This window comes from Mauremys reevesii, linkage group 1 (genome assembly GCF_016161935.1).
Source record: "Mauremys reevesii isolate NIE-2019 linkage group 1, ASM1616193v1, whole genome shotgun sequence".
NCBI lineage: Eukaryota > Metazoa > Chordata > Testudines > Geoemydidae > Mauremys > Mauremys reevesii.
The window spans coordinates 100,068,791-100,091,631 of NC_052623.1; the positions used below are offsets into that span (position 1 = coordinate 100,068,791).

Here is a 22,841-nt window from a genome sequence, read left to right on the forward strand (position 1 = left end):
GATTGATAACCAGAGTCAGGATACCAGGAAGTCAAACCATGGGAGTGAATGCAAAAAGCACACAGTCCACAGCAGCATGGATACTGATTGCACAGACAGCTTCTTGTTCCTGTACTGGTTTATGTAGGAGATGTGCACCAATCACAACCCCCTGTATCCTGCCAGTCAGGTTCCAAGACTGAAGTCCACTATTGAATTTCAGCTTTTATCCTAGCAACTGTTACCAGGTAGTAGTTTGGTATTTATGAGCATCTAAGAATCCTGTAGACCCAAGTTCTAAACCAGGGGTTCTCAAACTGGGGGTCAGGACCCCTCAGAGGGTCATCAGGTTATTAAATGGGGGGGTCATAAGCTGTCAGCCTCCACCCCAAACCTTGCTTTGCATCCAACATTTATAATGGTGTTAAATATATAAAAAAGTGTTTTAAATATATAAGGGTGGGGGTCACACTCAGAGGCTTGCTATGTGAAAGAGGTCACCAGTACAAAAGTTTGAGAACCACTGTTCTAGACCCATGGTCCCTGACAGGAACCCAGAAGCATTTTGGGGAGGGGTGAGGAGAGGAAGCAATTGACACCATTCTCACAGGATGGGAGACACAGATGGAACAGAAAAAGCTCCATTGTTACCAGAATAAACTAGGGAAGGATATTTTAATAAAGACCAGTGCCTATAAAATAAGACCAAGCCCCTGAATTAGGGGCTATCACCTATTAGTCACAGCAGGAAATTCAACAACAACAACAAAACAACAACTCTTAAAGCGACAAACCAAGAAGGATTTATTAACTGGGCAGGAAAAAGGATAGACAGGGTAGTAAATGCAAACAGAACAAATAGCTCGGTGGTTTACAGAATAAAAGAAGGCTTGAAGCCTAGACCAAACTAGAACCAAAATGGACTTAAATAAAGTTTCAACGTTACTCAGTTCATTGCTGTAAGGGGCTGTAGACTGGATGGAGTCAGCTCATGTTTCCTCTCTCTCTCTCTCGTTCAAGTGAATCAGGATCAGGACCTTGAGGACCACATCACCAGGGGTCAGGACCGTTCGATGGGATGGAAAAGATATGCCTTCACCAATGGAACAGGTAAGTGGTTGATGTTTCCTCTTGATGATTGCCTCCTGGACTTAGGTTGCCTCCTGAGCAGATACCAGCCAGGGTACCGCGCAAGTCCCTTCTATATATCTTCTGTTGCCAGACAGATTACCTTGTGGTCATGTGACCCTTTCTCACCCTTTTCCTTCAAACTTTCCCGCCTCTGCCTTGTTACCAGGCAGGATATTTCAAGCCATATTCAATTAAAGTAAGCACCTCCAAGAGGGTGCCAAACTATAATACAAGAAGGCAAACCAAATATAGAGGGTGAAAGACAACAATAAAACAAAATGGCAAAAATCCTTAACACCACAACTCAGGGGTGTGTAAAATGGGTCAGTGTGCTTCACTCCCTTCTCAATCCCTGCAACTCCAGACTCAGGAAAGAGAGAAGAATCCCTGAGGCCTGAAAAGGGGGACCCTGTTGCAGCTGCCTCTCCAGGCCTGGGATGTGTGTGTTACAAAATCCCTAGAGCTGCAAGAAGAGCAGAACTGAGGCTGGGGGTAAGTGAATAATTAATTGATTTGGGGATGGGAGGGCATAACTGATCTGGGTGGGGTGGAGGCTGAGGGAGCAGAATTGATGAGGCCACAGGAGGTAAATAAATAATTAGTTTGGGCTGAATAATTAATTGATGGGGTGGAGGGGATGGACAGATGGCAATACAGAATTAATTAATTAGAATTTGTGTGTTTGGTGAGAAGTAGGAAGCTCTGCACCATCAGACAGTGAGAGCTCCTGGAGAAGGGCCAAATCACCTGAATAAATTGGGAGAGTTGGCAAATGGCAACAGTAGTTCTCCCCCCCCACACACACTTTGGGGATGGGGAGTCATAATCATGAGATAGACCAAAAAATACAGTATCTTTTATAAAAGAAAGTTGGAGGGTGGGGTTTCTGGCTCATGGTTTCTGAGTTTGGGGCTGGGAATACTGCTTTAGCTGGTCATGGCATACCCAGGGCTCTCTATCCTGAGGACCCAAATCCCACAATCCTGTCCACTCAAATGACTGTAGGATATGGTGGGTGTCTCAGGATGGTTTTTTCCCCTTTCTGTGGGTTCTGGTCCAAGAAAGACTGAGTCCCACTGAGCTAAGGTTTTGGACCAGACTGAAGCTTTAATGAGTCATCCCTGTGCAGGCTGCAAAGCGTCGACTCACCAAGCACATGCACAAGCCCCTCGCTCCTGCTCCCCCGCCCTACTCTCCCTCACGCGTCCCCATTCATTCCGCCCCTGCTACCCGCCCACGTTTTGCTCAAGGAGGCGCGAGCACGTTCTCTTGTCTAACGAGGGCAAAGTGGCTCAACTGTGGCTCTTGCGCACGCTCCGGCCACCCCTGGCGCGCAAGCGCAGTATCGTCAGGGGAGCGGCGCCTGACACTAGTCCGCGGGCTCTCCACGTTTCCCTAGGAGGGGGCGGGGCAGACGGCGGCGCGGCCAATCGGAGGCGCCCACGACCCACCCCAGCGAACTTGGAAGTGGAACCGCGCTGAGAGCCCTGCCTGAGGCGCGTGGCGGGGTCCGGAGTCGCGCCGGGGGTTAGGGCGCGCGCGGCCGTATCGCCATGGTGTCGGCCAGCGCGTGCGCCGGCCAGGTGGGCGCCGTGCTGCCCCTGCTGCTGGTGCTCTTCGACCTGCTCGGCGAGGGTGAGGAGCTGCGGGGCGAGCTCGCGCTGGTGCACGGCGCTGCACGCAGCCGGCGGAGAGGGGACAGGGCTGTTGCTGGCGGGGCAGTGCCAGCCATCTCCCGGGGGCGGGGGGCAGCTGCTGCCCAGCGTGCGGGGGGTGTTGTGGTGCTAGGACGAGGGGCTCGGAAGTGTGGGTGAGCTTGGGGGCGGTTGGCACCGTGGGGTGAGCACGGGGCGGAGCAGCGCCGGGCTGGTGAGGGGACGAGGCAAGGGTTAGAGTTGGTGCCTTGGTTTGGTTTTTAGTGATATGTAATCGGATGCTCACCACAGAAAATCCCGCACTTCCCCGAGCGCTGTCACGTATTACCACATCACAGGGTTGCTTCCCATCTCAGCTGCACCGCTGCGTGGTTTGAGTATTGTGTGTGCCCCTTAACCTACTGACGCGGAGTATCACCGCAGCAGCGCTGTGCTGGGATCCAGTAGCATGATGCCACCTGGGAGGGAGAGCAGAGCAGCTCTGTGCTGGACTTAGGGGCAATGCCAGCCTGTGGGTATTGAAGGGAGGTAAATCTGTGATGGGCAGGGAATGTCAGCCGGAGTTGGGCTTGTCAGAGGTGCACTGTCATTAATTCTGGGTACAACCAGAGAATTATGGCAGTAAAAAATAGAAAATAGTTTGTAACTTTTCTAGTTGGGGACTGTGGACATCCACTTTGAAAAGAATAAATGTTTCTGAAAGTTCCAAATTCAAATAGATTTTAATAAAAATATGATGACCAGAAATAAATACAGCCATCACCATGAATGGTTGTTTTTAAAAAATCCTAGTATTTAATTAATAGCATGTCTAGCTTTGTGTTGTAGTTTTGTTTTGGTGAAACTACAGCAAGGTCAGTTTCATGTAGTTTGGTTTCTATTCTTAGTCCTTCTTAATCTGTTTTCAAAAGAAACTAGGGAAATTGATAGGGTGCTAATTACTGTATGATTTTTAAAAGTGTGGATCTAGCTTAAAGAGTGGCCTTGTGGAAATGGTATTATGGAGTTCCAAACTCGTGTCTCACTGATTTCCATATCAGATTTGCTCAGTTTCCAAGTAAAATACTTTTTTTTTCTAACTTTTAGCTCTGTAAGGTTGCTTTGGGCTCTGAAAATCAAGTTAGGTGCTTTTTTTTTTTTATCCTTCATCACTGCCAAGAATAGTGGTTCTGAAGAACAAATTTATTCCCTCAGCTACACTCGTGCAACCCTTTCAGTTTCAGATTGTGTCCTAAGTAACATCTGTGTAATCATATGGAAAGCTAATGGGGTTGGCACAGGTGTTTGTGAGGGCATAATTTGAAAGCAGGTTGTACAGATGTATCAGAAGACACAGATTGGCCTGCAAAACTTGCATTATTGCTTGTAATGAATGAGATGGGGGGGGGAACTGTTTTACTGTCACAGCTCAGTGGATCTGGACCTTTCTGAGGGCTGTGGTCACTCTGGAGGTTAGAAATGCACTTCAAAGTTGTATTAAATGAGAAGTCTAAAACCTGGAGTGTAATATTGAATGTAATGGCAAAGATACATTGTAGTGTATAAGTATATGCTGCAGGATTGTATTGTTTTTTCCCCAGCTACTTCTGCAGCAATGTTAAAGGAAGAGTACTAACACCAGAAGAATCAGTCTAAGCATTTGTACTTATTTATAATCATCTGTAGATAATTCATCTTCCAAATATGTTCCCTATAGATGCAAGGAGCATGGATGACCTTGTTGCTTTGTTGATTGTCGCCTTGGTAGTCACAAGTTTACTTTCTAATCTTGTATTCGGTATATTTTTCTAAAAGCAAGCTTTAGTAGATTGTGAAATGTTCTCCCAGGGAAGGGTGCCATTTAAACCTATACTGGACAAAGCACTCTAGACAGAGAACAATTCTACAGAGACTTGGATGGCCAAAATATGATCTATTAGGTCTTTTTCATCTCTAATTTCTTTGTCTTTAATATCTCTTATGAAGTAATATTTTATTTTGGTATATGAGTGGTTAATGTAATACATGACTCACATTTTCAATAGCTGTAGATCAGATTGTACATGTACATTGTACATTTTTAGTTTCTTCTTACTCTTGCCATAGTGCTGAAAGAGTTAAATAGTGAAATGGAGATTTGTAAATGGGGCTGGTGTATTACTGTGAAGTTTCTACCCTCCTGGAGGCTTTATTCATCTCTTCTTCTCTCTTGGAACAGAAGCAGCATTTTAAGTCACAATTGTGGTGGGTTGGATCACAGAAACCCCCTTGCGGACACCAACTGACATGCCAAGACTACTTCTGCCCCTGGTTTCCCTGCCAGCTTGGGACTCCAGAGCCCTGCCTGGCTGCGCCAGACACACTTGCCGGCCACAAACACAGACCCAGGTCTGAACCACGTCCCACAAACTGCAAGCTTAACTGAAAGCAACTTAAGAAATGTTCCTGTCTTTAACACTCAGATGCCCAACTCCCAATGGGGTCCAAACCCCAAATAAATCCATTTTACCCTGTAAACTCATAAATTGTTCGCCCTCTATAACACTGATAGAGAGAGATGCACAGCTGTTTCCCCCCCCCCCCCGGTATTAATACATACTCTGGGTTAAATAATAAGTAAAAAGTGATTTTATTAAATACAAAAAGTAGGATTTAAGTGGTTCCAAGTAGTAGCAGACAGAACAAAGTGAATTACCAAGCAAAATAAAATAAAACACACAAGCCTTTGCCTAATACAGTGAGAAAACTCAATACAGATAAAACCTCACCCTCAGAAGTGTTCCAGTAAGCTTCCTTTTACAGACTAGTCTCCTTCTACTCTGGGTCCAGCAATCACTCACACCCCCTGTAGTTACAGTCCTTTGTTCCAGTTTCTTTCAGGCATCCTTTGGGGATGGAGAGGCTATCTCTTGAGCCAACTGAAGACAAAATGAAGGGGGTCTCCCACGGGCTTTCTCTTGGGTGGAGACCCCCTCCTCTCTCCTATGCAAAGTCCAGCTCCAAGATGGAATTTTGGAGTCACATGGGCAGTCACATGTCCATGCATGACTCAGTTTTTACAGGCAGCAGCCATTGCCCACATGCTATCTTGACTGTCTCCATGAAGACTTCTTATGTGGATTGAAGCTTTCCAAGATCCATTGTTTGTTAAGTGTTTCTTGATTGGGCACTTCATTTGCACATTCCTTTCTCAAGGAGCTGACCAAATGCTTTACTAAGGCTACTTAAAAATCAAGCAAGTACATAGCCAATGTTCATTACTTTACATCAAATACAAAAATGATACATGCATACAAATAGGATGAATAGATTCAGTAGATCATATCCTTTACAGAGATATGTTACATGGCATATGTAGCATCAAATATATTCCAGTTATGTCATATATACAGTCATAAGCATATTTCCATAAAGCCTTATGGGGTGACCATCACAACAGTCTCTCTGATTTTAAGAGGAGTTTATGGGATTCTCTTGGAGAAGGGTACTTAGGTTGGGGAAAGAGATGATGCTGGAGTTTACTATTAGTTATTTTTTTTAACCAGTTCTATTTCACCAGCTCATCTTGTAAGAAAGTCAGTGCATGTTCCTCCAATTCACAAGTGTCTAATTTCACACCTAATACTCTTTGGTACCACCAGTCATTGAATTGTGACTTTTAAAAAGTTCCCTTTGCAACTTGTTAACTTCCTGTAGAAGTTCATATTAACTATGTAAGAATCTGTAGGACAAAGGAGTGTATTTTAACCTAAAGTCTGACATGGCTGCTGGTATTGTACCTCAGATGTCTAAGGGTTATGAAAAGATTCCAGAACTTTTGGAGGTGAACTGTAGCTTGCACTGCCATTTCCCTAGTATTCTAGTATCTGATTGAAAATGAGCCCCAGTCTTCCTTTGGAATTCTTCTGACTTAAGAACCAAAGGTCCATCTAGCCCAGTATCCTGTCTTCCAACAGTGGCCAGTGCCAGGTGCCCCAGAGGGAATGAATAAAACAGGTAATCATCCCCTGTTGCCCATTCCCTGACTTCTCCAGCAGAAGGGCCTTGTGCTAAATTAAAGCCTCTTGGATCAAAGATATTTGTCCACCCCAAATGGGTCATAAGGAGGGGAAGAAAAGATGGGCCAGCTCTACAGGCAGCTTAGCACTCAGAGCTGGCTTCACTCTCTGTGAAGCTTCTGGGAACTACTTCTCCTTACCACCCTCCTTTTTCCTTCCCCTCTCACTAGATTTCTCTCACTGATCCCAGGCTGGTGCAGATGATGGAAGGGAAGGAGTGTCACTGACAACTTTCTTTTGCCCTCCCATGTCCTGTTCATTTTTGGGAGTGGAGGGGAGTTCTCCTCAGTTGCTAGTATCCAAAGTTGCTCTATATTCTTAGTGAGTGGCACAGGTGTTCCTTTCTCAGTCTCCTCCCTTCCCAAATCTCCTTTGCCTAATTGCTTTTAGAAGCAGTACAGCTGCTACTGAAAGGCAGACCTTGAGTAGGGGCCGGACTCTGTGAAGGGGGGAGGGTTCCAGACCCTGGCTCCGGACCAAGCCTAGATAACTGTGTGTTGGTGAGCACCTTTGTGCTACTCCTGAAAGCTCCTTGTGGTGGGCACTCCTCTTCTTGCTCTATACACACTAGAGTTTCCCCTAAAAAAACAAACAAACAAACAAAAAAAACCTTTCTGAAATACGTGGAAACATTAGAAAAAAATCAGTTAATAGCAAAATGTCACTGTCATTTTAAACATCACACTTCCATGTAAAATTCTTTAAACCTTTTATAGTTCCATGTAGCAACTTAGATCAGTGTTACTGAAGATGTATACATATTTTCTTTATTTTTATGGCCTCTTTGTGTACAGTCAACTTCACTGTTTCCTTTGTATAGTCACATAAGTTCCCTTGTTGCTTGTTGTTTGCATGGGCCTTTCCCACACGCCACAGGGAAGAAAGGTACATTTTGGAAGAAGAAGAAGAAAAAAAATGCTATGGAAAAATCACAGACTCAGCAGGGAGACTCAAACATGTGAAACTTTTTTTTAATTTTTTTTTTTAAATTGACTAGATTTCAACCTGACTGAGTCCCTCTTAAGGTTATACATAGAGATTTAGGGGATTTTAAAGTTTGTATATTCTAAAGGTTGTATATTCTACATCAGACATTCTAACTCTGCTCCCAGGATATAACTACCAGGAAACCTAATATTTCATTTCTTAAGCTAAAACAGGTAGAAATAAACAGTACTGTAAGGGTTACAGGACTAATTGCACCTCTGTTGCCTTCTGTCTCTGAGTCCACCCCCTCAGCTATCAGGCCTGGTGCCTTTACCTCTCTTTGGGTGGAATTCCGCAATTCTCCCACTCTTACTTAGGGTATGGCTACACTTGCAAATTTGCAGCGCTGCAGCAGGGTGTGAAAAAACACCCTCTGCAGCGCTGCAAATTGCAGCGCTACAAAGCGCCAGTGTAGTCAAAGCCCCAGCGCTGGGAGCCGCGCTCCCAGCGCTGTCCGTTATTCCCCACAGGGAGGTGGAGTACGGACAGCGCTGGGAGAGCTCTCTCCCAGCGCTGGGGCTTTGACTACACTTAGCGCTTCAAAGCGCTGCCGTGGCAGCGCTTTGAAGCGCTAATGTAGCCATAGCCTTAGTTTGGCCTGAGCTACCCTATCAGCCATGCTTTCCCTGCAGGTGCAGCTGCGTTCAACACCTGCAGCCCTTCCCCTCAAGAGTCTGTGACCAGTGCTGCATATAGTGACAAGACAGCCGTCTTACAAATCAAAACATTGCTTTGTTCCACTGTTAAAATTAAACAATTAGAAAAAATGATTAAAAAACAGCAAATAGACAGGTTCATGAGCTATCTTAAGTATAGGCTTACCATTCCCTGATTGTAGTCTAGTCAGATCTAGTTTTTTTCAGACACCCCAGAGGATCTTGGATGTCAGTCTGTTCCCCTCCAACATCTTGCCAACTACTGCCTTTATCCAGGGGGAGAGGTAGGGAGCAGGAGAGCGTGTGTGTGCGTCAGTCAGTCAGTCTTTATCCAGCAAGAATCTTAATTACTATCAGTTCCTGGGCTTTTGTCCATCTGGATCAAACCAGTGTAGTAAGCTCAGCAAGAGAGCAAATCAGGCTCCTCAGAGCCAATAACTCTTCCACTGTCTCATAACAATCCTCCAGTTTTTACCTTGGGCGGCTTGTCTTGGGCCATTGTTTCCTTACAGCACATTATTAAACTAAACCAATGTATTCATACAGAAAACATCCCAGTAACCAAGTCAGCATACAGTATTCAAAAATTATTATACAGCTGCTCCATGTCTGTCACAGTTGGCACTAAGGGTTCCATTCTGTGTCCCCTTTCCCCACCCCATTATGGAGCTGATTGCACTATGATGCTTAGCTCCTTGCAGTTAGGGTTGCCAGGTGTCTGGTTTTCCACTGGAATGCCCAGTTGAATAGGGACCTTGGCAGCTCCCGTCAGCACAGCTGACCAGGCCACTAAAAGTCTGGTTGACTGCAGCGGGGCAGGTAGGCTCCATGCCTGGTGGCTCCGCATGTCTCCAGGGAAGCAGCAGTATGTCTCTCAGTCTCCTAGGTGGAGGGGCAGCCAGAGGGACTCTGTGTGCTGCCCCCGTGCGCAGGCGCCGCCCCAAGCACTGGCTCCACAGCTACCATTGTCTGGGACCCAGAGGGACGTGCTGCCGCTTCCCGGGAGCTGCACAGACTTCCTCGTCCCCTGGAAATGCTGGGGCTGCCTGAGGTAAGCGCTGCCCAGAGCCCACACCCTGAACCCCCTCTCGTGCCCCATGCCCCTGCCCTGAGCCCCCTCCCACATGCCAAACTCCTTGGCTCCAGGCTTTGGGGACTCTACTTTGGGTGTGGCTGTCCCTGCTCAGAACTTTCATTTGCTTCTATTGTACTACTGTTGGTGTAATTCTCCATCACCACATCTCATATCTGTTACTTTCAAAATCTTGACAGCATTGGTGTATGTGCTGCTTCTTTCAGTTTAACTCTGCTGAAATCCTTGTGCATGTCTTCATCTTCTGTATACTATATTACTGCATGTCTCTTCTTGATAGTCTCTCCAAGTTCCAGTTCTGCAAACTTCTGCATTTATGTAATGCTGCACATTTTTTCTCAGGTATAAAAAAACCTATCAAATCAGCCCCATTCTCAAATAATTTCACTGACTTCCCATTTTAGAATCCAGTTCATAATTGTCTTCTTTGATTTATAAAACACTCTGGACTTGCTTCTGTGTGTTTCACATCTTGTTTTTCCTCTCTCCCCATCAAAGTTCCTTCTGCTCATCTAGCACTGGGCTCCTCTGTCGCTTCTGACAGTGTGGTTATTGTAGGGAACTGTCCTTCACATTTCCTGCATTTGGAACAGCCTTATATTTCTCCTTGAATATATTTGTTTGTCCTTGTCTATTCCTTTTTAATTTGCCTCTCTCTGCCATGATAGCTGGAATTGTATTATATAACTCTTCTTAAAATTATTTTGGGACACTTTATATGAAAGATACTACCCAGAACAAGTAAGTCTTATTGTATAAACTCTATTCTTGGAGCTGTACTGGCATGATTGATGATGAATCAGGAACAAGGAAGTGAAGGAAGCTGGTTCAGATTCAAACACCATTCCAAAGACAGCGAGAAATCAATCTTTTTCTAAATTAGAAAGGATAAATCTGGTAGAGAAATGTTGTGTTCCTCGCGCAAACAAACTTGAAGTGTGAGGACAAGGAGCAGGAGGCCCTGAAAAGTGCTGTCTCCATTTAGAGCTGTGTTATTGTGAAGGACCCTATTTATTATGCAGTTGAATACCTGACCTGCTGCCAGTGTAGTTTTATTGTCAATGAATGTATGTTAATTTCAGTGCTGTTTGTTTGATTCTGCTGTGGTCCATAGCCAAACTGTCTTTTGACCTCAGTTGAAATGAAATGTGATCCAGTAGAATATCTGACTTTTCAAAGTTGCACATTCTGTACAAGTGACTCACTTTCACTTATTGTCTCTGTACCATTTGCTGCTGCAGTAGGTATTTATAGTTTAAGAACCTTCTTCCATTTGACCCAGCATCTGCTTGATACTGCAGTGACATCAGAACCCTACCTTTGTCGACAGGCCCACCTGTCTGGAAGCCCCATCTGAGTGTTGGACATATGTGTAGTTTTCTTATCTCGTGATGTGTTTGAGGTGTCAGTTTTTTGAGTTAGTATTTCAGGCCAGTGACGTTTTCTCAGTGACCAGATAGAGCAGGGGTCGGCAGCCTTTCAGAAGTGGTGTGACGAGTCTTCATTTATTCACTTTAATTTAAGGTTTCGCGTGCCGGTAATACATTTTAACGTTTTTTAGGTTTCTCTCTATCAGTCTAAATATAATATAACTAAACTACTGTTGTAGGTAAAGTAAACAAGGTTTTCAAAATGTTTAAGAAGCTTCATTTAAAATTAAATTAAAATGCTGATCTTAAGCCGCCGGCCTGCTCAGCCCGCTGCTGGTCTGGGGTTCCGTTCACCTAGGCCGGCAGCGGGCTGAGCGGGGCCGGTGGCCGGGACCCCAGCTTGGCAGCGGGCTGAGTGGGGCTGGCACCCCAGACCAGTGGCAGGCCGAGCTGCTCAGCCTGCTGCCGGTCTCGGGTTTCGTCCGCTGGCTCCTGCCAGCCAGGGTCCCAGCTGCTGGCCCCGCTCAGCCCGCTGCCAGTCTGGGGTTCTGGCTGCCGGCCCCTTGCCAGTTGGGGTACCGTCCACCGGCCCCGCTCAGCCTGCTGCCAGCCTGAGGTCCCAGCCCTCAGGCTGGTTCTGGCCCATTCTCTTCCTCTCTCTTTCTTTCTGCACTGAGCTGAGGGTGGGGGTGCACTGAGCACAGGGCTGGGGGTGAAGGAGCAGGCGGGGGTTTGGGGTGCAGGGTCTGGCCAGGAGCTAGAATGAGGGAGGGGGCTCAGGGTTGGGGCAGGAGGTTTGGGTGTGGAGCGCTTACGTGGGCAGCTCCTATTTGGGGCAAGGGGTGCAGGTGAGAATGTGGGGGGGGGTGCAGGAGGTCCCATTTGGTGCTCAGGGTGGGGATGTGGGGGAGCTGGGGATGTGTGGGGAGTGCAGGAGTCAGGGCAGGGGATGTGGAGGGTGCAGAGTCAGGGCAGAGGGCTGGGGGTGTGTGAGAGGGTGCAGGAGATGGGGCATGGAGTGTGGGGGGGCTGGGTGTGTGTGGAGGGTGCAGGAATCAGGGATGGGGTCGTGGGGGTTGATGCAGGAGGCTGGGGTGCAAGGGAAGTGCAGGAGTCAGGGCAGAGGGCTGGGGGGATTGGGCTGGGATCGGGGGTGCTCCCAGCCCCCTGCCCTGAGCGGCTCATGGCAGGGGACTGGAGGGATATGCCCTGCTCCTACCCCGCGGCCCCGTTCCTGCCTCCCTTCCCTGCCTCCTTACCGGTCTGAGCAGCGAGGGCACTGGGGCTGCTCTTCTCCCCTCCCTCGCAAGGGTGGCAGGGAGGGAGAGGAGGCGGGGCTCGACGCAGCACGCTGGGGGAAGAGGTGGGCGAGGGGGAAGCTTGGCTGCCGGCGGAGCCTGCTGTACAGCAGCAGCCGGTAGGACCAAGCTTGCTTCTGCCCCCTGCCCCCGCCAGAGAGAGCGGTAGGAGGGGGGTGGAGAAGAGCAGGCTGGGTCGTGCAGCATTTTTAATGGCACGCTGCTGCCTGCTGGGGTCCAGCTCAGCCCGCTGCTGGGAGCCTGGCAGGCAGCAGCATGCCATTAAAAATCGGCTCGCGTGCTGTCTTTAGCACGCATGCCATAGGTTGCTGACCCTTGAGATAGAGAGAGGAGATTTGTTGGTAGGAGGGGATCAGCTGGAAAGAGCCATGGAGTGGAGCTACTTCAGCAGCGTAATGAGGAAGCACAGCCCATATTCCCAGTTGATGATCTGGTTTGCAGAACATCCGTTTACAAAGAGGCCAGAATCTTGTTTTTAAACAGAGTGGCTTTTCTCTCCAAGAGACTTCTCTCTCCTTTTCTCTGTTCCAAATTTTGAGAGAGCAGCCATCCTTCAACTTTAGAAATTGCCATACTGGCTCTGACCACTTGTTCATCCATTGCTGCATCCCGTCTCTGAAACTGACTAGTATTGGATGTTCCAGAGGAGGGCACAAGAAATTGTGTGGTTAATAATTATGAAATAACTTGCTCATGGGGGAAGTTTCTCCCCATTCTTGCCAGATATTCTTATGCCCTGAGACATTAGTGTTTAATTTTCCTCATGTTCTAAAGCCTCTATTATGTAGCTGTGGATGTCATACATACATAAAGATGTCTAAACGTTTTCTAAAGATAGAAGAATAAGGGACAGTCAATTAAATTAAAAGGAAACACGTTTAAAAGTGATGTAAGGAAATGCGTTTCACCACTACACATGCTGGGCTTGATCCCGCGCCATGCAGTTGATTGGAGTTTCACCATTGATTTCAGTGGAAGCAGGATTAGATACAGAGTCTCTGCAGCAATAACAATTGTAAATTCAGGTTATACTGTAATAATTATACTGCCTGGCTGATTGAAAGTGCTTGGCTTTGTTCACGTTTCATAATACACTAGGGGCTGACATGTCTCTTGTACAATCTTGCTCTATAGGAGTTACTGTACTTGAATATTGAATATATGGAAAGTTTTACTCCTGGCAAACAGTTTGTCTTGGAATTTGAAACACTGTTCTCATCAGTGTTTGTTTAAATTCCATTTATAATATCAAAATATGCATTATAACCTGTATTTAGGACTTGAATTTGTAAAAATTCTTAAATAAAAGAGCATGAAATAAAGTTAAAGGAAACTTCAAAAATTTCTGTGTGGACACTCACTGAAGAGACTACGAAGTTATCCATCACACTTTCATGATCAGGTTATTGAACTAAATTTAATATTAAAAAATAACTGCTCATGTTTATTCTGTAAAAGCAGCAAAGAATCCTGTGGCACCTTATAGACTAACAGACGTTTTGCAGCATGAGCTTTCGTGGGTGAATACCCACTTCTTCGGATGCAAGTCCGATGTTTATTCTGTTATGCACAGTATGTGATCCTTGTATTTAGGATTTTAATTGCAACAGGAGAGGACAATGTAATTTGCTACCTTATTTGGATGTAGAGAATCTTGTATGTGCAAAAGCTAGGTAGAATGTAGCTAGTGATGCATATTCAACAACTGCTTTTAAAATGGTGGCTTACAGTGTTTAGACTTTATAACTAGATCTTTGGAGGTGGAGGGGAAGAAGAGTTAAGTCTGAAAGGAAACTAAGATGTTGTCTCAGTATTGAGCAATGTAGCATTTTGTTTTCATGTGCTTCTGTATCAGTCATATATTTTTCGGGTAGGGTGCTCTTGCCTGGTAACAAAGTATGAACGTCCCTTATGATTTTTATGTATTAGGGAGGGAGGGAGAGAGAGAACACTCTATCCATCCTTTTTTGGTAGTGTCAACTTTGCTGGAATCAAACTGTGATAAAAAATGTTGACCCTTCTATTTTAGGAGTCGAATGCGGAATAAATGCTGAAGTAGAAAAACAACTCGAAATGGGCAAGAAGTTATTGGCAGCTGGACAGCTAGCTGATGCCTTGTCTCACTTCCATGCCGCTATAGGTGTGTATCTGAAGATAAAATTATTTGACTGTGCTTGTGGTGCAGGATTTTTGTATTGAAATGCTTCACTTTTCCTCATAATTTGCTTAATTAATGAGCCCCCCATTCACAATGTGTGGGTGGACTGCCATGCCCATGGGGGACCACATGGAGCCCTACTGACCTCATGGATGCAGCAAATGGGACCCACATGGGAGTGGAAAATTCTAGTATCAGGGCTCAAACCTAGAACAGCCATAGAGTATGTGAACACCAAGCCTGGGAGGTGTTGCAAAGCATGAGGCAAACTAACTGCTTGTAACCACCTGGATTAGTATAATCCAGTGGTGCACAATGGTATTACATAGGAGGGCACATAAACCCTGTGTAGGCCACACAATTTTTACGTATTGTAATAAGATTTACTAATCTGTATTGATTTATATTTTAAGTGCAGCTTGTTTTGCATGTATTCAGGTAGACAATACTGTACCTAGAAACAGCTTATTTACCCACTTGTATAAACATGATGACAAAATGCTAAAGAATCTGCTGTTAGTATATTGTTTTGGAGCAGGCTGTGGGCCTTATGAAATGTTCTGGTGGGCCGTGTATGGTCCATGGGCCTTAGGTTGGGCACCCTGGGTATAATCGAACAACATGTTCCTGCTATTGTCTTATCAAGATTAGAAAAGAAAACCAAATTAATGAAAAACAAAAAGGGGGGGGGGGCTGTGTGGGAAGGTGGGGTGAGATGGGGAGGGACTTATCCCTGTTTTCTTCCCTTCCCCTCCCCTCCCCTCCAGCCCCATAAAAAAAATCAAGCATATACTTTTAAAAAATACTACATATTCCTTGGGTGGGGTAATCTTCCTGATTAGAAACTGTAAAGTGTTTTGGGACTTACATTCCAGTACTAATTTGATTTTTTCATAACTTTTAAATTCACACACACATCCATTGGTGGAGTAGAAGACCAGGATTGTTGCAAGTTCATTTTTTGAGTGTGTTCATTGCTTGGGTTGAATGCAGACTTGTGCTTTGGAATGTTATAATCTTAAATCTGCTGTTAGTTAGGGTGATCAAATGTCCCATTTTGAAAGGGACGGTCCCGTATGTAAGCCCTCCTGCAGGTGTCCCGACTTTTTGTTAAAAACGGGCAAATTGTCCTGTATTTTCTATCTCTTTCCCCACGCCCCCCCCCCCCATCAGTACTGGCGGGTCCCTGCTGCTGGCGGGTCCCTGCTTGCCTGCTGCCCGCCCAGCAGTGGTGTGGGAGGGGTGTGTGTCCCGTGGCCAATGATGGGGGTGGGTGTGTAAGGCTAGTGGTGGGGCAAAGCTGCAGTGCACAGGGCCGGCTGCTGGTCCATGCTGCATGCTGGCTCTTGGCCAGCAGGGCCCTGCCTTCCTCCCTGTTTCCGGCTGGCACTGGGCTGGGCGCTGCAAGGTGCGATGGCTGGTGAGTGTGGGCAGGCACCAGCTGGTTACATGTTGCCTCTGCTGCCCATCCGTCAGCCTTTTACATGATCCCCCCCCCCCCTTGCTGTCTTCTCCATCTTTTGCCCCTTTAAACCCCAGCCCTGCTGCTCCTCCATATCTCCCCCGGCGGGGCGTGTCCTGCTCCTAGTGCTATGCAGAGAACCAGCCCCTGGTTGGAATGCTCAGCTCACCAACAGCCTGGCCGGCAGGCTCCTTCCTTCCCCCGCTGTCTCTGGCTGTGCTGGTGCCCTGGGAAAGCCCAAGACCCTCTGGCCCGGGGTGCTGGCCAGGAGGAGCCGAGCCCTGCATGTGCCAAAGCCCCGCACAGCGCTGGCATGGGGAAGCCTCTCGCCCCCTCAGCTAAGCTCTGGAGTGGCGGGGGAGGGCGGGGGGGAAGCATTTTCCAGACTGTTCATGCCCCGACCCGGCAGGCTCCACAGCAGCCCCTGGGAGAGGGGCTTAGCACCTTCTTCACCTGCCCCCTGCCACCCTGGGTTGTGCCCTCAGGGAACGTGGGGCTGCCCCATCCCCTAGGCACCTTCCCCTGCTGAGCCACCTCTCTTGCCGGGTTCGCTGAAGCCCCTGCAGTCAGGTTCCCTGGGCCCTGATGCACAATGCATCCTTAGGGCTTAACCCCTTCCAGCCTGCACTGTAGCCAGGGGACAGGGGGAGGCTGGGTTATGTCGGTGGTCAGCAGCAGCCTGGAGGCGTTAGCTGCCTTTCAACACTGTGTGGGCAGGAAGGGACAAGCTGCTTCCAGCCATGGGGGAGCCAGGAGGAGGAGATGGGCTCTACAAAGACATGGGCTAGGGCATCTCCCCCCGACACCCCCCCCCCACCGTGGTTGGAAGCCGTTACCGTCCCTTCTGTATTGCTCAGTGCTGAAAGGCTGCTGCTGGTCACGTTCTGGTATGAATCCTGGCAGAGGGAGTTGGTTCAGTCAGTGTCATTCTCTCCTCCCCCCACCCCGCCGGTGTGAGAGAGGTGTTCGGGAGTGTGGGTGTGTCACCTCTCCCCATTGGGGCGGGGGGGTAGGATTGTGTGTGAACCAACTAGGCAGTATTTCTTTTTAACAGCAACAAAGAGTCCTGTGGCACCTTATAGACTAACAAATGTATTGGACCATAAGCTTTCGTGGGTGAATACCCACTTCGTCAGACACATGTAATGGAAATTTCCAGAGGCAGGTATAAATATGCAGGTAAGAATCAGTCTAGAGATAACGAGGTTAGCTTTAACAGGTTTGGTCAACTTCATGTTAATTTGAATGTTTGTAAATTATAAAGTTATGAAAACATTGGACTATCTATAATAATGTTGGTCATTAGTGGAATAATGTGTATGCCTTCCTTATTTTGTGCATCCAGTATCAGATGTAGGGACCATGGCAAACAGTGAAAGCATTAAATACGCATCCAAAAGTAGGCCTGCAATTTGAGATAAAAAGGTTTAGTATGTTTTAGCTTAACTCCACTGCAGAGCTGAAATATCCTTACACGTTCACCTTCAAAACCCTTAGTAACATTGCTAATATATGTTCACAACCTCTCTATTTTCAATAATGTTAACATAAGCAAATTACATGAGATGTAAAATATTACTGTGTACAAATGCTACTTTTGCTAATTGTTAAATATAATTGTCAAATTGCTTAAAATCAGGTAATGCCGCTATTATGATTGCAGCTTAGTTGTACCCAATTTACATTGAGGCGGTGTTCTGATTACTACTTCTTTGCTTGCAGAAGGGGACTCTGATAACTACATTGCCTATTATAGAAGAGCCACAGTGTATTTGGCCATGGGCAAATCTAAAGCTGCAATTCGTGATTTAAGTAAAGTGGTTGAACTAAAGCAAGATTTCACATCAGTAAGTAATGCTTTCTCAGGATTCCTTAGGGTAAAAGAAAATGGTGTTCCTTTTTGTTTTCCTGCTTTGTTTATAAGGCAGAGTCTTTTTTAGCTGGTGATATAATAAAGAGAATTTAATACCCCATATTTCAGGAAGTTTAACATTAGATACCACAAGATACTAGTGCGTGTACTATATTGAAAACCCTTACATTAGCTGAGAGATAGAGTAGTCTTGTCTCACTCTAACTATTAATTTTATACCTGGCCTATAGTAAAATGCCCAAATCCTCTGCTAGCATATCTAAGGGTTTGTAATGAACTATGAGTACGGCTAAGGTTTTTTTTTTTTTTTTTTTGTTTGTTTTTTTTCCACGGGTATTTTTAGTAAAAGTCATGGACAGGTCATGGGCAATAAACAAAGTCATGGCCTGTGACCTGTCCATGACTTTTACTCCAGGCACCACTCCCACAGCTCCCATTGGCTGTGGTTCCCAGCCAATGAGAGCTGCAAAGCCAGCACTCCGGGCAGAGGCAGCTCGCAGAACTGCCTGGCCATGCCTCCACCAAGCAGCTGAGCCAAGGGGGATGTTGTTGCTTCCGGGGAGCCCCCCAGGTAATCGTTGCCCAGAGCCCGCCTTACCCTGTCCCATGCCCCAGCCTCCTGCCCCCTCCCACACACACAAACTCTGTTGCCTGGGGAGTGTGGGGGGTGCGGGTGCATGGTGGCCTGAGACTGGCCCAGCAGTGGCCAGTGCACCTGGCACAGGGGCTGTCTGAGCTGTCCCTGTGCCAGGCACATTGGCCGCTGCAGAAGTCATGCAGGTCATGAAAAGTCATGGAATCCATGACTTCCATGACAAACTCGCAGCCTTAACTATGAGTCATTTATAAGCAGTAAAATTGGTTGCCAAATCAAGAAATAAGTTGCTTTTTAGGATTTCCGCCTACTTTACCAAAGCTCTTAGAGGCTAGTTACTGGTAGACATCTGAAGTTGGAATTAGCCATTTGACCACCCTCCCTACCTGCTGCCCAATTCTTTGTTCTGAACTGCAGATTATCGCCTCAAATTTTAAAAATAACTATTTGGAAAGATTGAGTTGCCCACAGTTTGAAAGGTAAAGATAGTCTATCTATTTCTCTTAGCAAAAATGATAGTTTATATAATGTTTACTGTGTTGTTGTAGCCATGTTGGTCCCAGGATATTAGAGACACAAGATGGATGAGGTAATATATTTTATTGGATTGACTTCTGTTAGTGAAAGGGACAACTTTTGAGCTTTCTCAGACCTGAAGAGATCTATGTAAGTTACTCAGAGTGTCACAGCTAAATACAAGGTGGAACAGATTATGTAGTTAAATCTGTTCCACCTTGTATTTAGCTGTCACACTCTGAGTATCTTTTCCTGACCTGAAGAAGAGCTTTGTGGGGCTTGAAAGCTTGTCTCTCTCACCCACAGAAGTTGGTCCACTAAAAGATATTAGGACCCCCCACCTTGTGTTTGTTTTTATATATTTGTTACTATGACAAATTTGACATGTTCTCTCCTCTAAGAGATGAAATACTGTGTATATACTCGTTCATTAGTCTGTTCGTTTATAAGCCGACGCCCCCCCAAATGGATAGGTAAAAATAGCAAAAAACTGTATGACCCTTTCATAAGCTGACCCTATATTTCAGGGGTTGGAAAACTTTGGCTCCCGGCCCATCAGGGTAAGCTGCTGGCGGGTTGGGACGTTTTGTTTACCTGGAGCATCTGCAGGCATAGAGCCCCTCAGCTCCCTGAGGGGCTCTATGCCTGCAGACGCTGTAGATAAACAAAATGACAATGTATTAGATATTCAATTCAATGATTCCATAGAATTAAAATAATCAAATTTTGGTGTAAACCTGTTTATAAGCCAACCCCTGCTCTTTGATGCACCACTTTTTTACCAAAAATATTCAGCTTATATACTCATTCATATGGTAATTTTACAACAAAATTATGCCTTTTTAAATGACCTTGTTCTAGTGAACAAATGGAAAGAGTTTCTCTTTTTCTCTCCTCCCCACCAGATTAAAACATTTGGTATAAGAACTATCTTTAAAGTCCCAGGACTAGTTTAACAATGTTACTAGCAATACATTGTCTTGTAGTCATTAGATTTTTATTTAACCAACTTATTTAAGAAAGGGTGACTGCAAGTCTTAAAATTAATAGCTCTTCTAAATTAACTTGCATGAAAACTCTTATCCTGAATAATCAAAATTTCTGTTAGGATCCTTCCAAAATAATCTGCACTGACTTTTACAATGGCTTCTGCTAAAGAGTTCTCATTAAATTATCAGGTTAATAGAAGTATTAACAATAAGGATTTCCATACTCTTTTGCTGCAATCTGTTGAAAAAGCTGTGAATTAAGAAAATCAAAACAGTGTAGCAAATCAACAGTTGTTTTTCTTGGTACAGTCCTCTGATGGAGGAGTTTGGGTGGTAATTGGAGCTATGCCTACATTTGCAATGATGGGTAATTACTGGTCTAAAACCCTGATGTAAAAAGCCATAATCATTTTTGCTAAAGCTGCTCTTGTAAGACCACAGCATAGCAGGGGTCGGCAGCCTTTTGGAAGTGCTGTGCCGAGTCTTCATTTATTCACTTTAACTTAAGGTTTTGCGTGCCAGTAATACATTTTAACATTTTTAGAAGGTCTCTTTCAATAAGTCTATAATATATAACTAAACTATTGTTGTATGTAAAGTAAATAATGTTTTTAAAATGTTTAAGAAGCTTCATTTAAAACTAAATTAAAATGCAGAGCCCCCGGACCAGTGGCCAGTCCCAGGCAGTGTGAGTGCCACTGAAAATCAGCTCACGTGCCGCCTTCGGCACCTGTTCCATAGGTTGCCTACCCCTGCAATATAGGAAAGGGATGGAGAGAGCAGACACCTTCATATCTGCTTTTGGTTCAGTTTGCTAGATGTGGATGGGGGGTGAAATTTTCCATTTTATTAAATTTGGGGAGATTGGGTTTTAATTTTCCTTTTTGAATACAAATTAGAACTGAGTAAAGTACAAAAATGGTTACTGTTCCATTTCAGGCAAGATTACAGAGAGGCCATTTACTTCTTAAGCAAGGAAAATTTGATGAAGCAGAAGAAGATTTCAAAAATGTGGTAAGTAGGAAGTGTAGAAAACTACACTGTTGGCTTTAAATTTAGATTATGAGCCAAGAGCATTTTCTCATAACTTAAATCCATTGTAGACCACATACATATGTAGCCGAGTTGCAGACTGCATCTTTTTTTAAAGATGTTGCAGCAGAGTTGAGCTATTTTGTATAAACAAACAATGAAAAAAGTAGTAATAGAGTAATTGTGTATTAACCGTAGCACCTTTTTAATGAAGCTCACAATACTTTAATTTTTCTGTTATAAAGAAACAGTTCAGTTGCAAATGCCACTACATATAAGATGTTTTCTAAACAATATAATGAAAATAAGGCTGCATTTGTATGGTTAAGTAGATTTTGTTCTGTCCCATTTTCTGTATCACTTCAATTATTTGATATGAGAACAATCGTGTAGTGTAGGATTTTGAAAAATATTATTGTCAGGTTTAAATGTGTTTACCACTTCATCATTCTTCCTTGACATCCACGCTAGGGAAAAACATGTGCCTTCAGAGAGGAAGGATAGTACAGACTTTACGGTGCAAGCCTGGGACTTGGAAGATCTAGGTTCAGTTCCTTGTCCACAGACTTCCGGTGTGACCTTTGCCAAATCACTCAGTGTTTCTGTGCCTCAGTTCTTCAGCTATAAGATGACCTCCTTATCTCATGTGGGTATTGGGAGGTGCTCGGATACTGCAGGAATGGGGGTCGTACAAGTAGTGTAGAGGGTTTTTTCCCTAAAAACACGTTTGGTTTATTTTTTATCTTGTCAAGTAAAAGGTATTTATAAATCTTGAGCACACTTACAAAAAGTAAACTACTTAATCTCAAAATTAACTGAATTTTCATCCTGATATAACATACTAGCCTCTTCCTTCTCTTCTTGTCACATCAGGCAGGCTAGGTCTAGGCCGCTGAGCAAATTCCAAAAGATATTGGAATAGGCTGTGTTTGCTTTGCTTTTCTCTCTCGAGTAGAATTGTGTATTTTAATGGTCAAGCACTTAAAGCTTTAAGGGATAGGCAATTTTTTATAAGCCAAAGTAAAGAAACCCTATAAATGTGTGTAACTATATACCGTGGTTCCAGCTATGTTCATGAAATGTGCAGAAGTACAGAGATTTGATGTTTAATGGAGACCCTTCCTGTGAGTGCTTAAGAGGAAAAAACCTGGTGGTCATACTCCACGACCCTTAAGTGGTATGGAAGAGAGGCGAGAGACTGGTCTTACTCTGGTTAGCTGAGTGTCTTGTCCTTTGATTACTGTTTTTGTGTGTATGTCTGTGTGTGAAATTAATGTTTCTCCAGACATTTGCTGCTAGCACCACATTTGGATTTTTTTTTTTTTTTTGGCCACTAACTCAGCAAAACAGTTTTTATTCCCAGCCAAGCTTCAGAGCTCTAGAAGAGCAACAGAACACAAAGCTTAACTTTACTTTTCAAATCCTAGCTAATATAAAATAAAGTTGCTTGGCTTAAACCTATTGAGTATCATATTAATAAAACTAAATGACTAGTAATTACTGCTGATATGGACCATTATGCTGGAAAAGTACAGTAGTATCAAGCCTATTACAAACTAGTTATGAATATCTGTAGAAATCCATTTCAGTTCACTAAAACATTACACCGGAATATGACCATCAAATAATAATTATGAAAATATACACATTTTAAAATATTTGTGAAGCTTCAGACTCCTTTGGTCTCTACAAGGTAGCTGTACTTGTTCTATTTCTTTAGTTCTATAAACAACACAACAGATTTGCTTATGTGCATATAATCACTTTTACTGTTCTCTGAATTTTCTGTTAAAAGCACAAACTTCAATTAAATATGGGTACGGTATGTCCCTGGCTTTTTTTAACTTAACAAGCTCATAATTGTATAGGATAATTTAGAAATGTTGGTTGAGTGAGTTTTAAGCTGTTTTTAGCTGATGTTCCGTGTGTGGGAGGCTGGGAAAAGGGGGGAATTACCTAGCTCTGTGAAGCTAGGGGGTTTAGACCAAC

The 22,841-nt window shown here is 44.8% G+C and overlaps 1 protein-coding gene across 3 annotated transcripts in view; it reads left to right on the forward strand.

Moving 5' to 3' along the window:
- The first annotated feature begins 1,037 nt into the window (after nt 1-1,037).
- The window catches only part of DNAJC3 (DnaJ heat shock protein family (Hsp40) member C3), a 61,535-nt gene continuing 39,731 nt past the window's right edge, over nt 1,038-22,841 (forward strand). Inside the window, exons 1-4 of one of the 3 annotated variants that reach the window (XM_039499694.1) lie at nt 1,038-1,089; nt 14,257-14,367; nt 17,570-17,694; nt 20,760-20,834. In XM_039499694.1, the coding sequence (XP_039355628.1) occupies nt 1,053-1,089; nt 14,257-14,367; nt 17,570-17,694; nt 20,760-20,834 (348 nt within the window). In that variant the 5' untranslated portion in view covers nt 1,038-1,052. Of the gene's footprint in view, nt 1,090-1,583; nt 1,603-2,556; nt 2,746-14,256; nt 14,368-17,569; nt 17,695-20,759; nt 20,835-22,841 lie in introns of those variants that run through there. The other 2 variants (XM_039499701.1, XM_039499687.1) reach the window with 2 other exon arrangements.